Here is an 18396-nt window from a genome sequence, read left to right as displayed (position 1 = left end):
CATCAACTTCACCTCCCTAACAAGAGACACAGAGCAGATCTTTTTATAAAAATAACTTAAAGCTCAAAATGGCCTCTTTTATGTTCTACTCCCCTCACCCCAAAGTGTTGACCTGTCTTGTAATGTCTGAAGAATCCATGAATATATTATAAGTTAAAGAGAAAAAATTAACCTTCGGTAGCCAGAGTACTGAAAACTTTACTTTGAAGAACATCAGAAAACTCAGTCTACCATTTCTTGAGAAACTGGAGTAAAAAACCCTTCAGTTTTCCTAGAAACAAACATAGTGACAACTCTTCAAATAACCTTTTTCCTCAATATAACACTTACTATAATTAGCTTAAACTAGAATGAATGAAGTGAAGCAGAAATTGGAACTTCTAACTTTACCTTTGCCTTCTGTTATGTAGGTAGAATTCATGGTACTAGAGTCAATCAATCTTGATATGCTTCAATTAATACAATATAAACATTTCCCAAAGACTTCCATGTTGCCTAGAGGAATTAAGCCGTGAAACATTTAATGCATTTTTAAAGCTTAGATGAAATGTATAGTAACTGTAATATCTGACACACTGGTCCTTATTTTAGAAAAGAGAATTCCCAAACTAGATAAGAAGTGGGATTCCAAAAGGCAGAATCTAGGAAATAGTTCATGATGAAATATTACGTTAGAAGTTAGAAAAATAACTTCAACTGTGCTCATTGTGGAAATTAACTTGTCACATAATTATGGGAAATTACATGATGACAACTAATGCCTTCAGTTTCCAACAATTTGAGTTTATAAATGAGGATTATGAGTTGCGGGGGGAATCATTAGGTTAGGTTTGGGCAAAGAAAGGGAAAAAAATAATGTCCGTTAAACCTAAAAAGTGGTCAGATGCATGCACTTCAAACGAATGGTGTTGGGAGGCACATCCTCCACAGGCCCCCATGCAGTCTCTGAAAATTCTAGCTGAGCAGCCAGCTTGAAGGCCGATCCATCTCCTGACGCTGAGCAGTTTCTGTTACTAGTCATGGAAGCAACCCAGTAGATCAAGGTGCCCACAGTGTAACTGTCAGCAACTGCCTACTCCCCAGGGGACATTAGGGATGGAGAGTGGCTTGTTTGCTTCTTACTGCAATTTTTGCTGCTTGTTGGGCCCATGGCCCTGGGCTCCTCCCTGTACTGCAGCCCACTCTTTGGGCAGCATCCGTGTCAGCCACCGCATCATCCTATGGACTTGGAGAGATAGGGACCTAGCACCAAAACACTGACTTCTGGGGACTGCTTTTTCTGTGAGTTACAATAAAGCCTTTCATCTCTGAAAAAGAAGAGTGATCAGATGTCCTTCCAACCTCCCAATACTCAGGATTGAAATGCCATCATCTTTGACTGCTGCCTTAATGATTGTCCCGAACATCCCATCTGTTTCCAAAGCCCATCATCTTCACCTCTGAAGGTTTCTGCACCTTCATTCTACCAGCACAAACCTAACCCTGGGCCTCATCATCTCACTTAATCTATTGAAACAGACTCCTAACTAGCCTACCCCTGCCCCAGGTTTCCATTTTATTCTATTTCCTGCATCTGCTCATGTTACTTCTCCTATTTATCATACCAAGTGCTCCTCGTTATTAATGCAGTAAGTCTGAGCTCTTTGCTCTGCATTCAAAGTCATCATGTGGGCCCTCAAAGTTATGATGTAATAACGTTCAATTCTATAATTGAGTACTGAGTGTCTTCTATGCACCAAGTATATGTTACTAGATGTACTGAATGATTCTCAAATAAAGAGGACACTCTTCTCAAAGAGTTTGTAGTTGCCACTTCTTATAATGGCTATTATGATGGTTTCCAGGTACTGAATGCTTCAGACAGGACACATGTTCCCTCTGCTCCAGTCTACATGGAATGCCTGCTTTTCTTCATGACTTCCCACCATCATTCATATAGTCCCAGGCCTGGAATGGTTTCTTCTTCTTTTTTATATATTTTTTATTGATTTCAGAGAGGAAGGGAGAGGGAGAGAGATAGAAACATTAATGATGAGAGAGAATCATGGATCGGCTGCCTCCTGCATGCTCTTTACTGAGGATCAAACCCACAACCTGGGCAAGTGTCCTGACTGGGAATCAAACTGTGACCTCTGGTTCATGGGTCAGCACTCAACCACTGAGTCACGCCGGCCAGGCTGGAATGGTTTCTTTAGCCACCTTTCTTTAACACATATTTATTGCTTACGCCAAAGCAGTGGTCAATGTCACATCAATTCTCTTCTTTCTGAGAACAAATGTAAAATGCATCTGGTAATATAAAAAGAATAAAGTAGGTTAAGAGAGTCAAACTGACTCTTCATTCTTGAAGGATGAAATTTCTGTGCTCCTCACCACTGTATGGACTGTATGCTAGAACCTGTTTTGCAGTGAGATGGGGGAGATGAGGAGTGAAGGGACTAATACCATTCAAAACACATGGTTGAGAACAACAATCATGATGATGGCTAATATTTATTAAGTGCTCAAAATATAATCAGTATACATTTAAAACCATACACTGATTAATTGAGATACTATTATTCCCATGGTATTGATACTTGAGACATGAGGGAGGTTAAGTTGTCAACATTTGCAATGATGATATATGGCAGATCCAACTGAACCAAGGCAGTTCAGTCCTAAGGCCTACTAGTAAACCAATCACCATTCCATGATTTGACCCACAGGATTCCAAGGTGCTCTTAAAAAAAGATGGAATAAATGAGTGATGGTTAGATGTCCAACAGATTTCCATGTCAATTACCTCCCTGCCGCCAATCTCTTCTCCTATAAGTCCATCCTCCAAAAATACATGAGTGATTTATTCAACATGAAAGTCCAACTTTGTCATTATTCTAACTAAACAATTCAATGGCTCCCACTACTGGAGAGAGAAACCATCATTATACGTTGTTTGCAATGAAGGCGGTGTGTCAGTTTAAGAAATCTTCTACACCACACCTAAACACCTGGTATAGAAGGAAAAGTTTATTTTGTGAGTTGTTGTATTAGCCATTATGAAGAGAATCCTTATTGGATGTCATTGACAGACGGTTGCATGAATATTTAGTTTTTATGCCCAGAAATCTGCCTTTGGGGAGGCATTACAACAAAGTCAGGGAAGCTCACAGGGGGAGGGGCAAAAGGGAGAATGGTTAAACACGAGGGCTTTGGAGCCAGAGTTTGCAGGACTGAGCTCCAGCTGCCTTGCCTACAGCAACCTCAAGTGCAATTGGAGGAAAACATCTTCCTCGTGGGATTGCTGTGAGGACTGAATGAGGTAACATACTAAAGAGCTTAAAACAATGTCTACATAGAAATTTCTAATAAAGTGATAATATTTATATATCATTAAAGTTTTCACTGTTCTATACTTTAGTTATGTTTATAGTAGTTTACATAGTAATATGTGAATGTACTTTTCAAAAACAAGAAATATAAGAGAATATGGGAAAAATAAAAGATGATCTTCTCCTAGGGAAAGCATTGCTAAGATTTCTCATTTGCCCTTCTAGAATTTTCTGTGTGTATAAAAATATACACGTGCTTTTATTTAAAATAAAAACATAAAAGATAGCATTTATGGTAGTTTTTCACCTTGCCTTTTTTTCTGTGAAGATTGTACCATAGATCTACTGAATTATCTTTAATGGCTATGCAGTATGTCAACATGTAAATGTGGTAAACTTACTTAACAAGTTCTCTATTGATGGACATGTATGTTATTTTCAGTCATTCTCTGTGACAAAATTCATTTCCATGAATATGCTTGTATGATTATTTCTATAGAATCCATTTCCAGAAGTGGAATTGCTAGGTACATTGTATATGCATTTGAAAGTTTTATAGCTCTTGTTCAACTGCCTTCTGAAGAGGCTGAGAGTATTTATATTCCTACTCAGTTGTAATATAGAGAAGTTATTTAAATATGTATTCTATAAGCCACTCAATTTTCTTAGGCCAATTTTCTCTCTGTCCCAGAAAACCCCAAGCTATGTTCCTGCCTCCATGCCTATAATCTTGTTTTATTCTGAACCTGGGATTACCCCCTTTTTTTCATTTGTCTATCTCCAGGGGTGGAGAACCTTTTTTCTGGCAAGGGCCATTTGGATAGTTATAGCATCATTCACGGGCCATATAAAATTATCAACTTAAAAATTAGCCTGATATATTTGGTCAAAAATTTAATTAACTCAGCCCTAATGCCTTTGCAGGGGCAGACCAAATGATTTCTCAGACCTTACATGGCCCTGATTCTAAGCCCTACCCATCTGCATTAGTAGAACATACTCAACTGCAAGTAAAACTCAAATGAAACTAGCTGAAGGAAAATTAAAAGGGGAATTAAGATAGTTAGTGAAAGGGTTCTAGGTAATCATAGAATTGAAAGATGAGCTACAGATTCCACGGCAGTTCTAAGGACCTAGGACTGGAACCCACACATACACCTTCCAATTCCCTGTTTCCAACTCTTTATATCTCTATATGACCTAATTCTCTTATGTGCTAGATTGATAGGTCCCAAAGCTGTCAAAAATGTGAAAGTTTACATAAAAGGTATCAAATTATAAACATGAAATGTGTTTTGCACTGGCAACGTCTGGCTGTCCCTACTTTTGTTGTCGTCTCATGTGTCATTACATGGAATTCAATGAAGATCAGAAAGCACTGGCTGAATATCCAGAAAAATCATTCCTCCCTAATACCAGGGAGTCAAAATTCCACTGTTATTCTTTATAATTATATCCTTTAAGTGGAAATTGTCCAGCAACAATTCTGGGGCCATCTCTTCCCTACCTCCCTCCCTGACTAGAATGCTTTGGAAGTGCCCCTTCCTCGCGCTCTCCGTGGTCCTGAACCACCCCCTCATAATGCCTGTTGTAGTGGCAATGATGGGGTGGGAAGGCGAGGATTAGGGAAGCTGTTCAGGGAACAAAGAAAAGATTTTATTCTTAAACCTTTATTTTTCAAGTACTCTCAGTTCCCACCACCACCAACAACAAACCAAAAACAACACAATCAACCTTGGCCAACAGAGAGAGCAAGCAATTTTGTGGGAGGCAAATGTCCCTGTGCACAAACAAGGTCACTTGGGGGAGTGGACAGGTCACCACTGGGCAGAGACAGAATGGGTCATCTGCCATTTGCAGTTGACATGCAAAAAACTGTACATGGATTTTATTTATTGTAACATATCATGATGGAAAAATGTCTAAACTAAAGCAATAATAAAATCTCACAGTTCATAGAGACATGCTTAAGTATATTTTGTAGTTCTAGAAATATTCCAAGAGTTACAGTTTTCACTCTTTGGCAAATTGTGTACCTACTAATGATGTAGCCATTTTTATTTTACATAATTATGCTGTTGGGTGTTGATTTATTTTACATAAGATTTTATTTCTTGTTTTCTAGCTTAAGACGAAGTGGTAGTATGGATATTTGTCCTTTGAATGCACTAAGCTACTTTCCATTCACAGATGTTTAAGAAAAAACAACTCTTCATACTTGTCAGAAGAGAGATTTGATACCCGTGATTGAAAAGAGAGAAGCCCCAATGCAAGGATGCCTCAGGTAAGTAGAGCTTTTATTGCTGCTCTTCTCATTGTATGTATACATGTGACACTAAAATGTACAGACCCTGCTTGTGTGTCACAGCACCATCTTACTCTGCCTTTGGACTAATCTGTCATTTAGAGCTCTGCTACTGAGGGTGGTCCCCACCCCCACCCAGCAGATTCAGCATCACCTGACATGTGTTAAAAATGCAGACCCTCAGCCTGCCCTAGATCTTGGGAATCAGAACCTGAATGTTAACAAGATCTGCAGATCTAAGGAGCATTGACCGAGCAGATTCTCAAGCCAAATGTGACGTCCTAGCTCACTTTTAATTTCATTATTTCACATTTTTTAATCTAAAAGCAAGAAAAATTCAATTACAAGAGGAAACAAGGTTATCAGAGGGAAAGACATCTTTGGGCTCTCCTATTGTACTGTCTGTGATCAATGACTTTAAATCAGAAGGCAGTTGATTGTTTTGGGGTTTCATTTGCCTTGTGCCTACTTTTTTCATCAAAGAGATCACAGCACTCTGTATTATCTGGTCTTACATCTTCACTGAAAGCTTCCTGTGGGCAGGGCCATGTCTTAGATATCTAAATCCTCAGTGCCTAACCTAATGCCTAACACAAGAAGGTGCTCCAAAACATTGGAATGGCAACACATAAGCAAATAGATAACCAATCACTTACCTGGGTTACATCCACCCTTCAAGTTTAAGCTTACAACTCCTCTCCTTCATAGAGATTTCTTCAGTTATTTCATCCACCATGCTCTCCACCTGCTGTAAGTAAATATCACTTATTTGAGATAAGTGATAAATATCACTTATTTAACACACACACACACACACACACACAAATGACTTTAGTTATCAATTATATTTATTTTGTATCTCTCTTATTACCCCATCCAAGCTGTAAAAAGGTATCTCTTTTGATATATTTTATATTGCCTTGCAGAGTAGGCATTCGAATATTTGTTATGCTTGAACTATCTTAAAATAAAAATAGACATTAACATGAGAAAATCTACAAGCTTTGATTTTCCTTCAAGCATAATTCTCAATTGCCAAAATTAATTCTAGAGATGACAATATTTAAACAGCTCCTCCAGCTGTGACCTATTTATCTTAAGTAAAGCATCTGTTTCGATATATGAAATACTTTCTAATTTTTAAATGGTTGGTTACATCTTTAGCCAACTCAATTCTTATTTCTGTTAGGACAGTAGTTTATACTTCTCTATGCTTCTCTATGTTGACCATAGTTAAATTGGTTAATAAAAGTTTATAACGAGATCATTTTAAGGATATATGTAATAATTTATAAAGTTTGCATGATGTCCCTGATAGCCCCACACAGACCAATATTTTCATTTTAAAACTAACTGTAGAGATATTGCTCAATAGTGCACCCATGGCAGGGAAGGTTTTAATGCCTGGAATTATAACTACATTTGTGAATATCAACATAGCTGCTCCAGGGTACACCTTCGTCTATTACACAAATCATCTCTAAGTGTCCTATAGATGGCAGCATTGAGCAATATATTTGGTACTAGGTGGCATTTTGGTTTCTGTAAATTTTCAGTTAGGAGTAAATTTTTCGAATAGTGTATATTATTATAGTATACCACAAGACTAATTAAGTGTAAGGTGACAGGATGATACTTGTACTTGCTTAAAGTACTTCACTTAGATCCCACAAAAACATCTCTTTCTATTTGTATATAAAATGCAGCAATGTTTATTTCCAGAATTATCACAACCCATTAATAAAAAAATGTAGAGAACAAATGGATCTACTATCATACAATTATAATAAATATTAACCACCTTTAACATTGATAGTTAAACACCAGCAACGAGGAAGAAATGGCAATACCTAGTATCTGATGATCAGTGATTATCTTCCACATGAAACTCATTGGTCTGACCAGAATTTGTCATAGCAATCTGGCTTATTTCATGATTTCTAGCCAATATGTTAGCCACGGACGTTGAGTTTTTAAAGCAGAAACCCTTTCCCACTGAGACATTTTTTAAAAAGCTTTTATAATAATTTTTCTTATATGATCAAAATCCTAACCTTTCTGTGAAGGTTATTGTAGAATATTTGAAAATTAAGTTGATCTTCCTGCCCTCTCCTTTTAGGAAAGAGTTCAATATTTTGTTTTCCATAGAGGTGTGTTCCTTTTATTTAGCTTTTCTTTCTTTTTTTTTGGGGGGGGGGGGTCATTTAAAAAGTAAAATTCTTGGGATTTAGATCGTCTTCCTATAAAATATCAAATAACCCCACCCTGCGCTAAACGTCAAAACGTAAAAAGCCCTTTGGCCTTAGATTACATTGTTACTAGTAAACAACCCTTTATCTTTTTTCTTGCCAAGGGTGAAACCCCATTCAGTTACACTTTACTACTAACTTCATGCTTCCCTGCTCCACCTACCCCTCCCCCGCTCTGCATCAAGCAAGCTATACCCTCAAAATCTCGGCCACTGTTATTGCCGCCTATTACCAGTTCCAAATACGTATATGCTATTTATAGCTCTGCCGTAGTGGGCACGTGTGCCCACACAGCCAAACTGTCAGAAGGAAAGAGGGCGGGCTTTCAATTCAACAGTGTGTACACAAATTACAGATTAACCAGGTTCAGATGAGGCTGCATGATGGCAGGGAACAAAAAGGTGAAAGGAGAAACGAGAAGCTCCCGTGCTTCGCTTGGGGAGCGCCCTTTTGCAGATGCCAAGTCCCCGGAATTCACGTATCACACGCTGCTGAATGGCGTTTACAGTTCTTTTTTAATTTTTTCCCCCCCTATGCCTCGCAACCTACCTTGGTACCCCTACCATCTCTCCCCACCTCCCCTCCTGTCAGGCAAAACTTGAAAGACAGGGAACCCCACCAATCAGCAGGCTTCTCCGAGAAACTCCCCCCGCCCCTCATCCTGCCTTAAGGCCCAGCGCCTGACTCCTGCGTTTTCCCCGCCAGCATCCCGCAGTGCCTGAGAGCTGGCAGCAGACCAGGGTCTCCCGCGGAAAGAGGAGACGGAAACCCCGAGCGGACCAGGAATGGGGTGTAAAAATAAGACAGCATTAAAGCGAAGGCCAAACGTCATCTTTGTAGGGTCTTTAATGCCAGCGGGGCAAGTAGGGGACAAGCTGCCCGTTTACAGGTCAGCTTAAAAATACATAGAAACTTCGGGGAGCGTTTGCTTGTGGTGACTGATCCCGCAAGGTCAACTAAGAGTCTCTCGAAATAGACCCAGGCTGCTGACCTGTTCTCGCGAAGTACCCATGTTCCTGTACAGTCGAGCTGGCACCATCCTTGTTTTCTCCCCATTATCCCTGTGGCCAAGGGTAAAGATTTTATGGGGTAGTTCAATGGGTGTGGAAGCTATGTGTGAAACAAACACTTCAGCCAATATTTACACAGTAGGCCTCAGGAGTCCTCTGTAGGTCTCTAACATATTTTTTTTTAAAATCGCAAATAGATTTTGGAATATGATAAGGGGCATCTCATTTTCTCCCCTTGCCTTCACCTCTAAATGTGAGTCCCCGCCCCTCGCTAGGATGGGGGAAGAGGAGAAGCCGAGATATTTAAATGTTCTTCCTAATTAATCAGCACCTAACCTCACTGCGACGGGCATAGATAGGGTGCTTCCCAGGAATTCCCTCTTCCCCTTTTTGGAGTGACCAGAAGGCCCCATCTCTGCCCTTGGGCGACCCTCTGCTCCTTCGAGATACCTCCCTGCAGCAAATGCGGTGTTTGCGAGGAGCAGGCTGGCCCACAAGTTCCTTAGGAAATCGTATAAAAATCCAGATCTCATCACAGCCTATCATCCCGAAACTGAAATGCAGCTTTTCTATTCCCTGGAGAAGAAAGCCCAGACTAGCAACCTACCTCCCGAGGGGTTCCTTTTACCTGTTAGGTAAGATGCAGCCCGGCTCCGGCGCCCCCTCCTCTCCCGGCGGCCCTCCCACTCCGGGCTCTCTAGCCGCAGTGCACCCCCGCCGCCCCCCACCCGCACTCCTGCGTCTTCCCGAACTCGCCCCCACCCGGCGCCGTTTTCCCAGACTCCCTTCGTGCTTTCGGGTGACCACCCAAACACCCCAGCCCGCGCCCGCGCCGGGGATTCCTGCGGGCCGGGGGCGCCCTGGGTGGCGCGCGGGGAGGAAGGCGCTGCGCCCAGGCTGGCGGCCGCGCAGGGGCGCTGGCTGAGCGCAGCGCGGAGGCCTGGAGCGGGCGCCGCTGCGGCACTGCCGGAGGGAGAGGGGGGCGGAGAGGGGCGGGCGCGGGGCGGGCTCGGCTGGGAATGTAGAGACCCAGGCTGGAGCCTCCCGGCTGCGGCGGCAGCCGGGCTGCGGAGCGCAGAGGCTCCGTCACGTGTTTTTCTCCTCCGAGTGAGACGGCGGCGCGGTCGGAGGGGGCCGGCGCGCGGAGCCAGACGCCGCCGCTTGTTTTGGTTGGGGCTCTCGGCAACTCTCCGAGGAGGAGGAGGAGGAGGAGGAGGAGGGGGAGGGAGGAGGGGAGAAGTAACTGCAGAGGCAGCGCCTCCCGGGAAGAGGCGTCTTCCCCGACTCCTTCCCAAACCTCCTCCCTCGCCTCCCGCCCTTGTCCCCTCCTCTCCTCCCCTGCCGACTGGAGCGAGGGGCAGGGGTGTGCCTGTCCCTCCGGCGCGTCCCCAGCTCTCCCGGTTGCCTAGTAGCGTTTCGCGTGGAAAAGCCACTTTCTCCGCCTGCCGAGATGGGCCCGAATGGGGGCTGCAGAGGACGCGACTGCGGGTGGCGGCAGCAGCAGCAACAGCCGCAGCGCCGCGGTCTCTGCGATTGAGCTGGTATTTGGGCGGCTGGTGGCGGCGGGGACTGTTGGGGGGTAGGAGGAGGCGGAGGAGGAGGCGGAGGAGGAGGAGGAGGGAGAACCCCGTGCAACGTTGAGACTTGGCAGCTCGCCTCCCCCTGCCCAAGGATATTTAATTTGCCTCGGGAATCGCTACTTCCAGAGGGGAACTCGGGAGGGAAGGCGCGCGCGCCTGGAGGGGCAACCTGGGGACCCCTGGCCGCTGTCGCCTGCCTGCTCGGGACTCCGGCTCGGGCGGGGAGAGATGCATCTACACTCCTTCCCAGAGACTTGGCTCTGTGAGGATCCGGGCTGCACACCCGCCGGACGCACTGCCTCTCCCCCGGGTGTTTGCATGAAACGCCCGTAAACTCTGGCCGGGGCTCTCTCCTCGTCGTAGCCGCAGCGTCCTGCTTGGGCTGCCCCTTCCCAGCGCGGGGGGGGGCGGCGTGGATTTCGGAGTCGGGGTTTGGCCGCCTCCAGCCCTGTTTGCATGCGCGGGGCCTCGGCGAGGAGCCTCCGCCCCCCACCGGGTGGTTTTTCGGCGCCTCCCTCTGCTCGGCGGAGGTGGTGGCGGCAGCATGGCGAGCCCTACGGAGACCGAGGGCTTCTCGGACGTGCGCAAGGTGGGCTACCTGCGCAAACCCAAGAGCATGCACAAGCGCTTCTTCGTGCTGCGGGCGGCCAGCGAGGCGGGGGGCCCGGCGCGCCTGGAGTACTATGAGAACGAGAAGAAGTGGCGGCACAAGTCGAGCGCCCCCCAAACGCTCGATCCCCCTCGAGAGCTGTTTCAACATCAACAAGCGGGCTGACTCCAAGAACAAGCACCTGGTGGCCCTCTACACCCGGGACGAGCACTTTGCGATCGCAGCGGACAGCGAGGCCGAGCAGGACAGCTGGTACCAGGCCCTCCTGCAGCTGCATAACCGCGCCAAGAGCCACCACGACGGGGCTTCGGCCCCCGGGACAGGAGGCGGCGGGGGCAGCTGCAGTGGCAGCTCTGGCGTTGGCGAGGCTGGGGAGGACCTGAGCTTCGGGGACAGCAACCCAGGGCCCGCCTTCAAAGAGGTCTGGCAGGTGGTCTTGAAACCCAAGGGCCTGGGTCAGACAAAGAACCTGATTGGTATCTACCGCCTCTGCCTGACCAGCAAGACCATCAGCTTCGTGAAGCTGAACACAGAGGCGGCCGCAGTGGTGCTGCAGCTGATGAACATCCGGCGCTGTGGTCACTCGGAGAACTTCTTCTTCATCGAAGTGGGCCGTTCCGCAGTGACCGGCCCCGGGGAGTTCTGGATGCAGGTGGAGGACTCTGTGGTGGCCCAGAGCATGCACGAGACCATCCTGGAGGCCATGCGGGCGATGAGCGATGAATTCCGGCCTCGCAGCAAGAGCCAGTCTTCCTCCAACTGCTCCAACCCCATCAGTGTCCCGCTGCGCAGGCACCACCTCAACAACCCTCCACCCAGCCAGGTGGGGCTGACCCGCCGCTCACGCACCGAGAGCATCACGGCCACCTCTCCAGCCAGCCTGGTGGGCGGCAAGCAGGGCTCCTTCCGTGTCCGCGCCTCCAGCGACGGGGAAGGCACCATGTCCCGCCCGGCCTCGGTGGACGGCAGCCCCGTGAGTCCTAGCACCAACAGGACCCACGCCCACCGGCATCGGGGCTGCTCGCGGCTGCACCCCCCACTCAACCACAGCCGATCCATCCCCATGCCTTCTTCTCGCTGCTCGCCTTCGGCCACCAGTCCTGTCAGTCTGTCGTCCAGCAGCACCAGTGGCCATGGCTCCACCTCTGACTGTCTTTTCCCGCGGAGATCTAGTGCTTCTGTGTCTGGCTCCCCTAGTGATGGCGGTTTCATCTCTTCCGATGAGTATGGCTCCAGTCCCTGCGATTTCCGAAGTTCCTTCCGCAGTGTCACCCCAGATTCTCTGGGCCACACCCCACCGGCCCGCGGGGAGGAGGAGCTGAGCAACTACATCTGCATGGGAGGCAAGGGCGCCTCCACTCTCGCCGCCCCCAATGGTCACTACATTTTGCCTCGGAGTGGCAATGGTCACCGCTACCTCCCAGCCACGGGCTTGGGCACGAACTCGGCCCTGGCTGGGGATGAAGCAGCCAGCGCTGCAGATCTGGATAATCGGTTTCGCAAGCGGACTCACTCAGCTGGCACCTCCCCCACCATTTCCCACCAGAAGACCCCATCGCAGTCCTCCGTGGCTTCCATTGAGGAATATACAGAGATGATGCCTGCCTGCCCACCAGGAGGTGGCAGTGGAGGCCGACTGCCCGGCTACCGGCACTCCGCCTTCCTGCCCACCCAGTCCTACCCTGAGGAGGGTCTGGAAATGCACCCCCTGGAGCGCCGCGGAGGCCACAGCCGCCCAGACACCTCCACCCTCCACACGGATGATGGCTACATGCCCATGACCCCAGGAGTGGCCCCAGTGCCCGGCAGCCGGAAAGGCAGTGGGGACTACATGCCTATGAGTCCCAAGAGTGTGTCTTCCCCGCAGCAGATCATCAACCCCCTCAGACGCCATCCCCAGAGAGTGGACCCCAATGGCTACATGATGATGTCCCCAAGTGGTAGCAGCTCCCCAGATACTGGGGGTGGGCCCAGCAGCAGCAACAGTGCTGCCCCTTCTAGGAGTAGCTATGGGAAGCTGTGGACAAATGGGGTTGGGGGCCACCACGCCCACCCCCTGCCACCCTCCAAACTACCCTCGGAGAGCAGTGGTGGGAAGCTCTTGCCTTGTACAGGTGACTACATGAACATGTCACCGGTGGGGGACTCCAACACCAGCAGCCCCTCTGACTGCTACTGCGGCCCTGAGGACCCCCAGCACAAGTCAGTTCTCTCCTACTGCTCATTGCCAAGGTCCTTTAAGCACACCCAGCGCCCGGGGGACCTGGAGGAGACCGCCCGGCACCAGCACCTCCGCCTTTCCTCCAGCTCCGGTCGCCTTCTCTATGCTGCAGCAGCCGAAGATTCCTCCTCCTCCACCAGCAACGACAGCCTGGGTGGGGGATACTGTGGGGTGAGGCCCGAGCCCAGCCTCCCGCAACATCTCCACCATCAGGTCCTGCAGTCCCATCTGCCTCGAAAGGTGGACTCAGCTGCGCAGACCAACAGCCGCCTGGCTCGGCCCACGAGGCTTTCCCTGGGGGACCCCAAGGCCAGCACCTTACCTCGGGCTCGAGAGCAGCAGCAGCCGGCCCTACTGCTTCCTCCAGAGCCCAAGAGCCCAGGGGAATATGTGAATATCGAATTTGGGAGTGATCAGCCTGGCTACTTATCTGGTCCCGTGGCATCCCACAGCTCGCCTTCTGTCAGGTGTCCATCCCAGCTCCAGCCAGCTCCCAGGGAGGAAGAGTCTGGCACTGAAGAGTACATGAACATGGACCTGGGGCCTGGCCGGAGGGCTACCTGGCAGGAGAGCCCTGTGGTCCAGCCGAGCAGAGTGGGTCCTGCACCTCCAGGGACTGCCAGCACATGCAGGCCTACCCGGGCAGTGCCTAGCACTAGCACTCGGGGTGACTACATGACCATGCAGATGGGTTGTCCCCATCAGAGCTACGTGGACACCTCTCCAGTTGCCCCTGTCAGCTATGCTGATATTCGGACAGGCATTGTGGAGGAGGCGAGCCTTCCCGGGGCTATAGCGGCTGCTCCCTCCTCATCCTCAACAGCCTCTGCTTCCCCCACTGCGCCTCAAGGAGCAGGGGAGCTGGTGGCCCCGCAGGGGTCCGGGGGCACGAGTGCCTTCACCCGGGTGAACCTCAGTCCCAGTGGCAACCAGAGTGCCAAAGTGATCCGTGCAGACCCGCAAGGGTGCCGGAGGCGGCATAGCTCCGAGACCTTCTCCTCCATGCCTAGTACCCCCCGGGCTGGCAACACGGTGCCCTCAGGGGGGGCTGCAGTAGGGGGCAGCAGTGGTGGCAGCAGCAGCATTGAGGATGTGAAACGTCACAGCTCTGCTTCATTTGAGAACGTGTGGCTGAGGCCTGGGGACCTCGGGGGAGCACCCAAAGAGCAGGCTCAAGTGTGTGGGGCTGCAGGGGGTTTGGAGAATGGTCTGAACTACATAGACCTGGATTTGGTCAAGGACTTTAAACAGCACCCCCAGGAGCACCCCCGTCAAGTGCAGCATCCCCAGCCCCCAACCCTTCGTCATCCTCCGGGCAGCAGTGAGAGCAGCTCTACCAGCCGCTCCAGGGAGGATGTAAGCGCCTATGCCAGCATCAGTTTTCAGAAGCAGCCAGAGGACCTCCAGTAGCTCAACTGAACATCACAGCAGGTGCGTTTCATGGTGACAAAGTCAGAGACAAATTTACTTTAACCTTGTGCTTGAATTCTGTTTCTTTTTGCTTCTGCCCCTTCCCTCTCTTTCATGTTTCTTCCTTAAGGAGTGCACTCAGGAGGGGGGTGGGAGAAGTTAGGGCACATAAGATGCTCACCCCACAGTGACACCTGGCTGATAGTCTCTAGTCAGTCTTATAAACCTGTAGGAGCAGCCACACAGGAGGGCTGTTTCATTGGAGGTTCCTGACTGTAGTATTTCTAAGACATGTATTCTATAATGGCAGTTCTGAGGTTTGTGAAGTTCATATATAAGAACTTTTATCTCTTCATAGAAGTTTACTTTTGACTGTATATTTTGACTGGAACAGACAATTCTTCTACAAAAATATTTGTTAGAACAGGGCTAAACCTTCATTTAAAATCATTTCTCAGAGCTCTTAGTTTGATCTTGATAAGTTGTTCTGTATACTTTAGTTCTGTGATTACACAATACCAAGGTAACAAAAATAGCAGTACGAAAGAAACATCAGTTTTTATTCACGCTCTCCTGAAATGATTCAGGAATAAGAGATTGTTTAGGCTTACGTATTTAGAAAGAAATACCTCTCTACCTGTGACCCTTTAGAAAGTAATTATGGGTGATGCTTTCTTTTGGTTCCTGAACCAGGATTTATGAAATATTCACACACGGACCCACCACCTCACAGGCATGGCTGCTTTTGTACAGGGTATACAGTGAAGTCTGCAGACGTCTGGGACCCATTATTAGTTGAGAGTTATGGTAATTCAACCCAGTGTGTCTGCCTCACAGTTGTTTATTCTTGCAAAGGCCTGCACAGAGACATCACACAGATCATTTGGGGGCTCCTGTGCACTGTCTGTAAAATTGCTTAACATTTTTATGTTGAAAGAAGGCGTATTAAGTCAGGGAAATGGAGGGGTTTATCCTGTACTCTTCATTTTTTGGCTATTTATTGTTTGCCTTTAAGTTCCAGAGTAGATAACCTCATGAAAAGTTGAAAGGTGGCTTTAGGTCTTCTGTGGGTAAAGCTGTATTGAAAATGAAAAGCATTTGTAATAGGAAATTAGCTCACCCTTCCTTCTGTTGAGCCTATTTTCTGGTGGTCATCATTGTGGGAAGAAGAGAGGAGTATAGTTCACAAATAATGTGATGAGTTGGCAAATGCAGAAGTTTCCAGCATTTGGAAGGACTTTATCCTGATAAAGAGTTTATCTTGTGATAGTCTTTTTATATATGCCTCACAGAATGAGCTTTTAGAGTATTATTCTTAATATGTGTCCATTCATAAGGAATTAATTTGTGCATTGGGTTCCTATTGATAGGTATTTGTTTATGTGGTCACAGCACCTTGGTTCTAATAGTTTCCAGTATTTGAGCCATATTATTTTCTGTTTTGTAGAACAAGGTGTAACTATACGAACAAATTAAGATTTTTTGGTGATAAGATATAATATAAAAAGCAGCTGTTTGATCAATCTTCAGTATTTCTTTTCATGAGTCACTAGAAGAGACTTAATTTTGTTTATCAACATGAGCAATAAAAATCTTTGAAGGTGTTTTGGGGAATGTGAATCCTTCTAACACTTTAATCATTTGTGGTGCAAAGTCTTTCATTTATAAAGTAATGACCGTTTGAAGGAAAAATCCCCAGCAGAACTTAAGTTTTTGTTGTAAAGGAGATGAAAGAAGAGGCTGAGAAACAAGTTTTCCTCACCTTTTTCTTAATTTGAACAGTTTTCTTTTTATAGAGTAAATAATATTTGCTCTGAAGGAAATTTATGATCAAATTGAGTTTTCATTTTTTAAAAAGGGCTTAAAATCCTCCATTATGTGGAAGATACATCAAAAACCAACCAACCAAAACAAAATAACCTATTCGTAGTTTTCTTAGGGAAAATACAACATTCTGAAATAATCATAGAATCATTTCCCTAATAATCCTGGAATAGCAGTAGACCATGCTTTAACAGACCATGCCAGACAATTCTACAATGTTTATTTGTAAGATGTAAATGGAGAGAGATGAGGGGTGTGTGTGTGTGTGTGTGTGTGTGTACCAAATGCTACTTGGCTCATGTACACCCTGAATTGTGCTCGCTTGCCTTTGCCCTGTTGAGCTTAAAGATGTGATTTGATAGTCATTTACATACTGAAACAAAAAGAAATCAAACCTGCCCTTGGCAAACAACTTTTCCTAGAAATACGTTACTTTGTGAAAACATTGTCATTGTAACTTCCTGAGCAACTACCGTCTTTGCCTCTCCCTCCAGTTTCTCAGGTAAAACCTGAAACATGGAAGGGAATGAGGTGCTATGGGGAGTGTGCTCATGTCTCCTAAGCCCTCATCTTAGACATCTGCGCTTGTCTAATGATTTTTGCTGTCTATGAAAGGAGAACATTTGTGAGGCATTTAGCTCAGGTGCCCTTTGCTTCACCTCCTGTGCAGCCAGCCACCTTTCCTGTTTCTTCTTTCTGGTAGGCCTGTGTCTCTCTAACTTGGTTCTGACCTGATAGCCCCTCTTCCATTCCCTTTGTTTCCCACCTATGTTCCTGGCATTGCCTCCGCCCTCCCCCCCTCTTTTTTTATCCATTCTAGAATTCCACAGTAGGTTCCTTTTTTTTTTTTTTTGGTCAAGGATTCTGTACACCCATCTCCCTCCTTACAGTTCCCCTCGCTGTGTGGCCTTTTTGTCTGGCTCAAACCCTGTAGGCTCTGGCACTTTCCCTTTTCCAGGGTCACCTCCGCTTCCTGCATTCCTCCCTATTTATTTGGCACTTGGCTCCCTCTCTCTCCTAGCCCCCTTTTGCCCAGACTTGAGGATTTGGCCTCAGCCGCCCTCTGAAGTCTGCCACCCCGCCCATCCCCATTGGCCTGAGGGCACCGATGTGGCCTGGGCCCCTTCCGCAGCCCCAGTGGTGGGCGAGCCCATGCCCTTGAGGCCTCGGGGAGCACAGACTGGCTCTGAGGGGGCGGGGCAGACGGGAGTTGATTGGTCTCCCGCCAGAGCCAATCAGCGGGAGGATCAGCCTAGTTGTGCGGGTGGGAGGTGGGGCCAGGGATGGCCGGGGTCCCATAGTGACCCGGGGGCCTGGGGCCCAGGGCGGCCTTTTCCCACCCCTCTCTCTCCACCCCTCCCCTCTAGAGCGGGCAGAGCTGAGCCAGACGCGCAGCCCTCCCTCCCCCTCCCAGAGGATGCGCGCATTCAGACTGGAATCCTAAGAATGAGAAATTCCAAGCAGCCCACTTGACCGAGACACACACTTCCTCTTATTTTTAATTGAGAAAAATCCGGGCCCTGGCCATGTGACGTGCCCCATTTTGTTTCCCTCCTCTGGATACTACAGTTTACTAAGACGCCGCCGTGTTCCTTCATCTTCCTGTCTTAAAATCTGGGAGCTGGAGGGAGCTACAGCACATGGTTGTGGGATTGATGGGGTTGGCTCCGGTCTCTCACATTTGCATTCCTAACTAATGGGAGGGAAGAGAAAAAAGGACAGAGAAGGGTTAGGGACCACGGGGAAAAAATAATTTGTCTAGAAATTGTATTAGGGTCGACACTATATTGAGTGCCCACAGTTTGCAAAGCATGGACAAAAGCTGACCCTTCTAGGCCAAAGGAGCTCACAGTGAAATGAAGATGTCTGATAGGAG

At 47.6% G+C, this 18396-nt stretch overlaps 1 protein-coding gene and 1 long non-coding RNA gene across 2 annotated transcripts in view; one reads left to right on the top strand and one right to left on the bottom strand.

Annotated features, from left to right (window-relative positions):
* Positions 1-1993: 1993 nt before the first annotated feature.
* Positions 1994-9570, bottom strand: LOC139015568 (uncharacterized). The gene is made up of 3 exons (XR_011472460.1): positions 9504-9570; positions 6273-6364; positions 1994-2289 (listed from the first exon to the last, which is right to left on the bottom strand). It is a non-coding gene; the product is annotated as an uncharacterized lncRNA (long non-coding RNA).
* A 947-nt stretch (positions 9571-10517) lies between these two features.
* IRS1 (insulin receptor substrate 1) overlaps positions 10518-18396 on the top strand; it is a 58663-nt gene continuing 50784 nt past the window's right edge. Inside the window, 2 exon segments of the mRNA XM_070422268.1 lie at positions 10518-11176; positions 11178-14717. Of these exon segments, the coding sequence (XP_070278369.1) occupies positions 11000-11176; positions 11178-14696 (3696 nt within the window). The 5' untranslated portion in view covers positions 10518-10999 and the 3' untranslated portion in view covers positions 14697-14717.

Source organism: Myotis yumanensis, unplaced genomic scaffold (genome assembly GCF_028538775.1).
Source record: "Myotis yumanensis isolate MYYU_CA2020_CCGP unplaced genomic scaffold, mMyoYum1.0.hap1 SCAF_8, whole genome shotgun sequence".
NCBI classification, from domain to species: Eukaryota; Metazoa; Chordata; class Mammalia; order Chiroptera; family Vespertilionidae; genus Myotis; species Myotis yumanensis.
The sequence above is the reverse complement of the archived record's forward strand: the minus strand, read 5'-3'. Positions and strand labels throughout refer to the sequence as shown.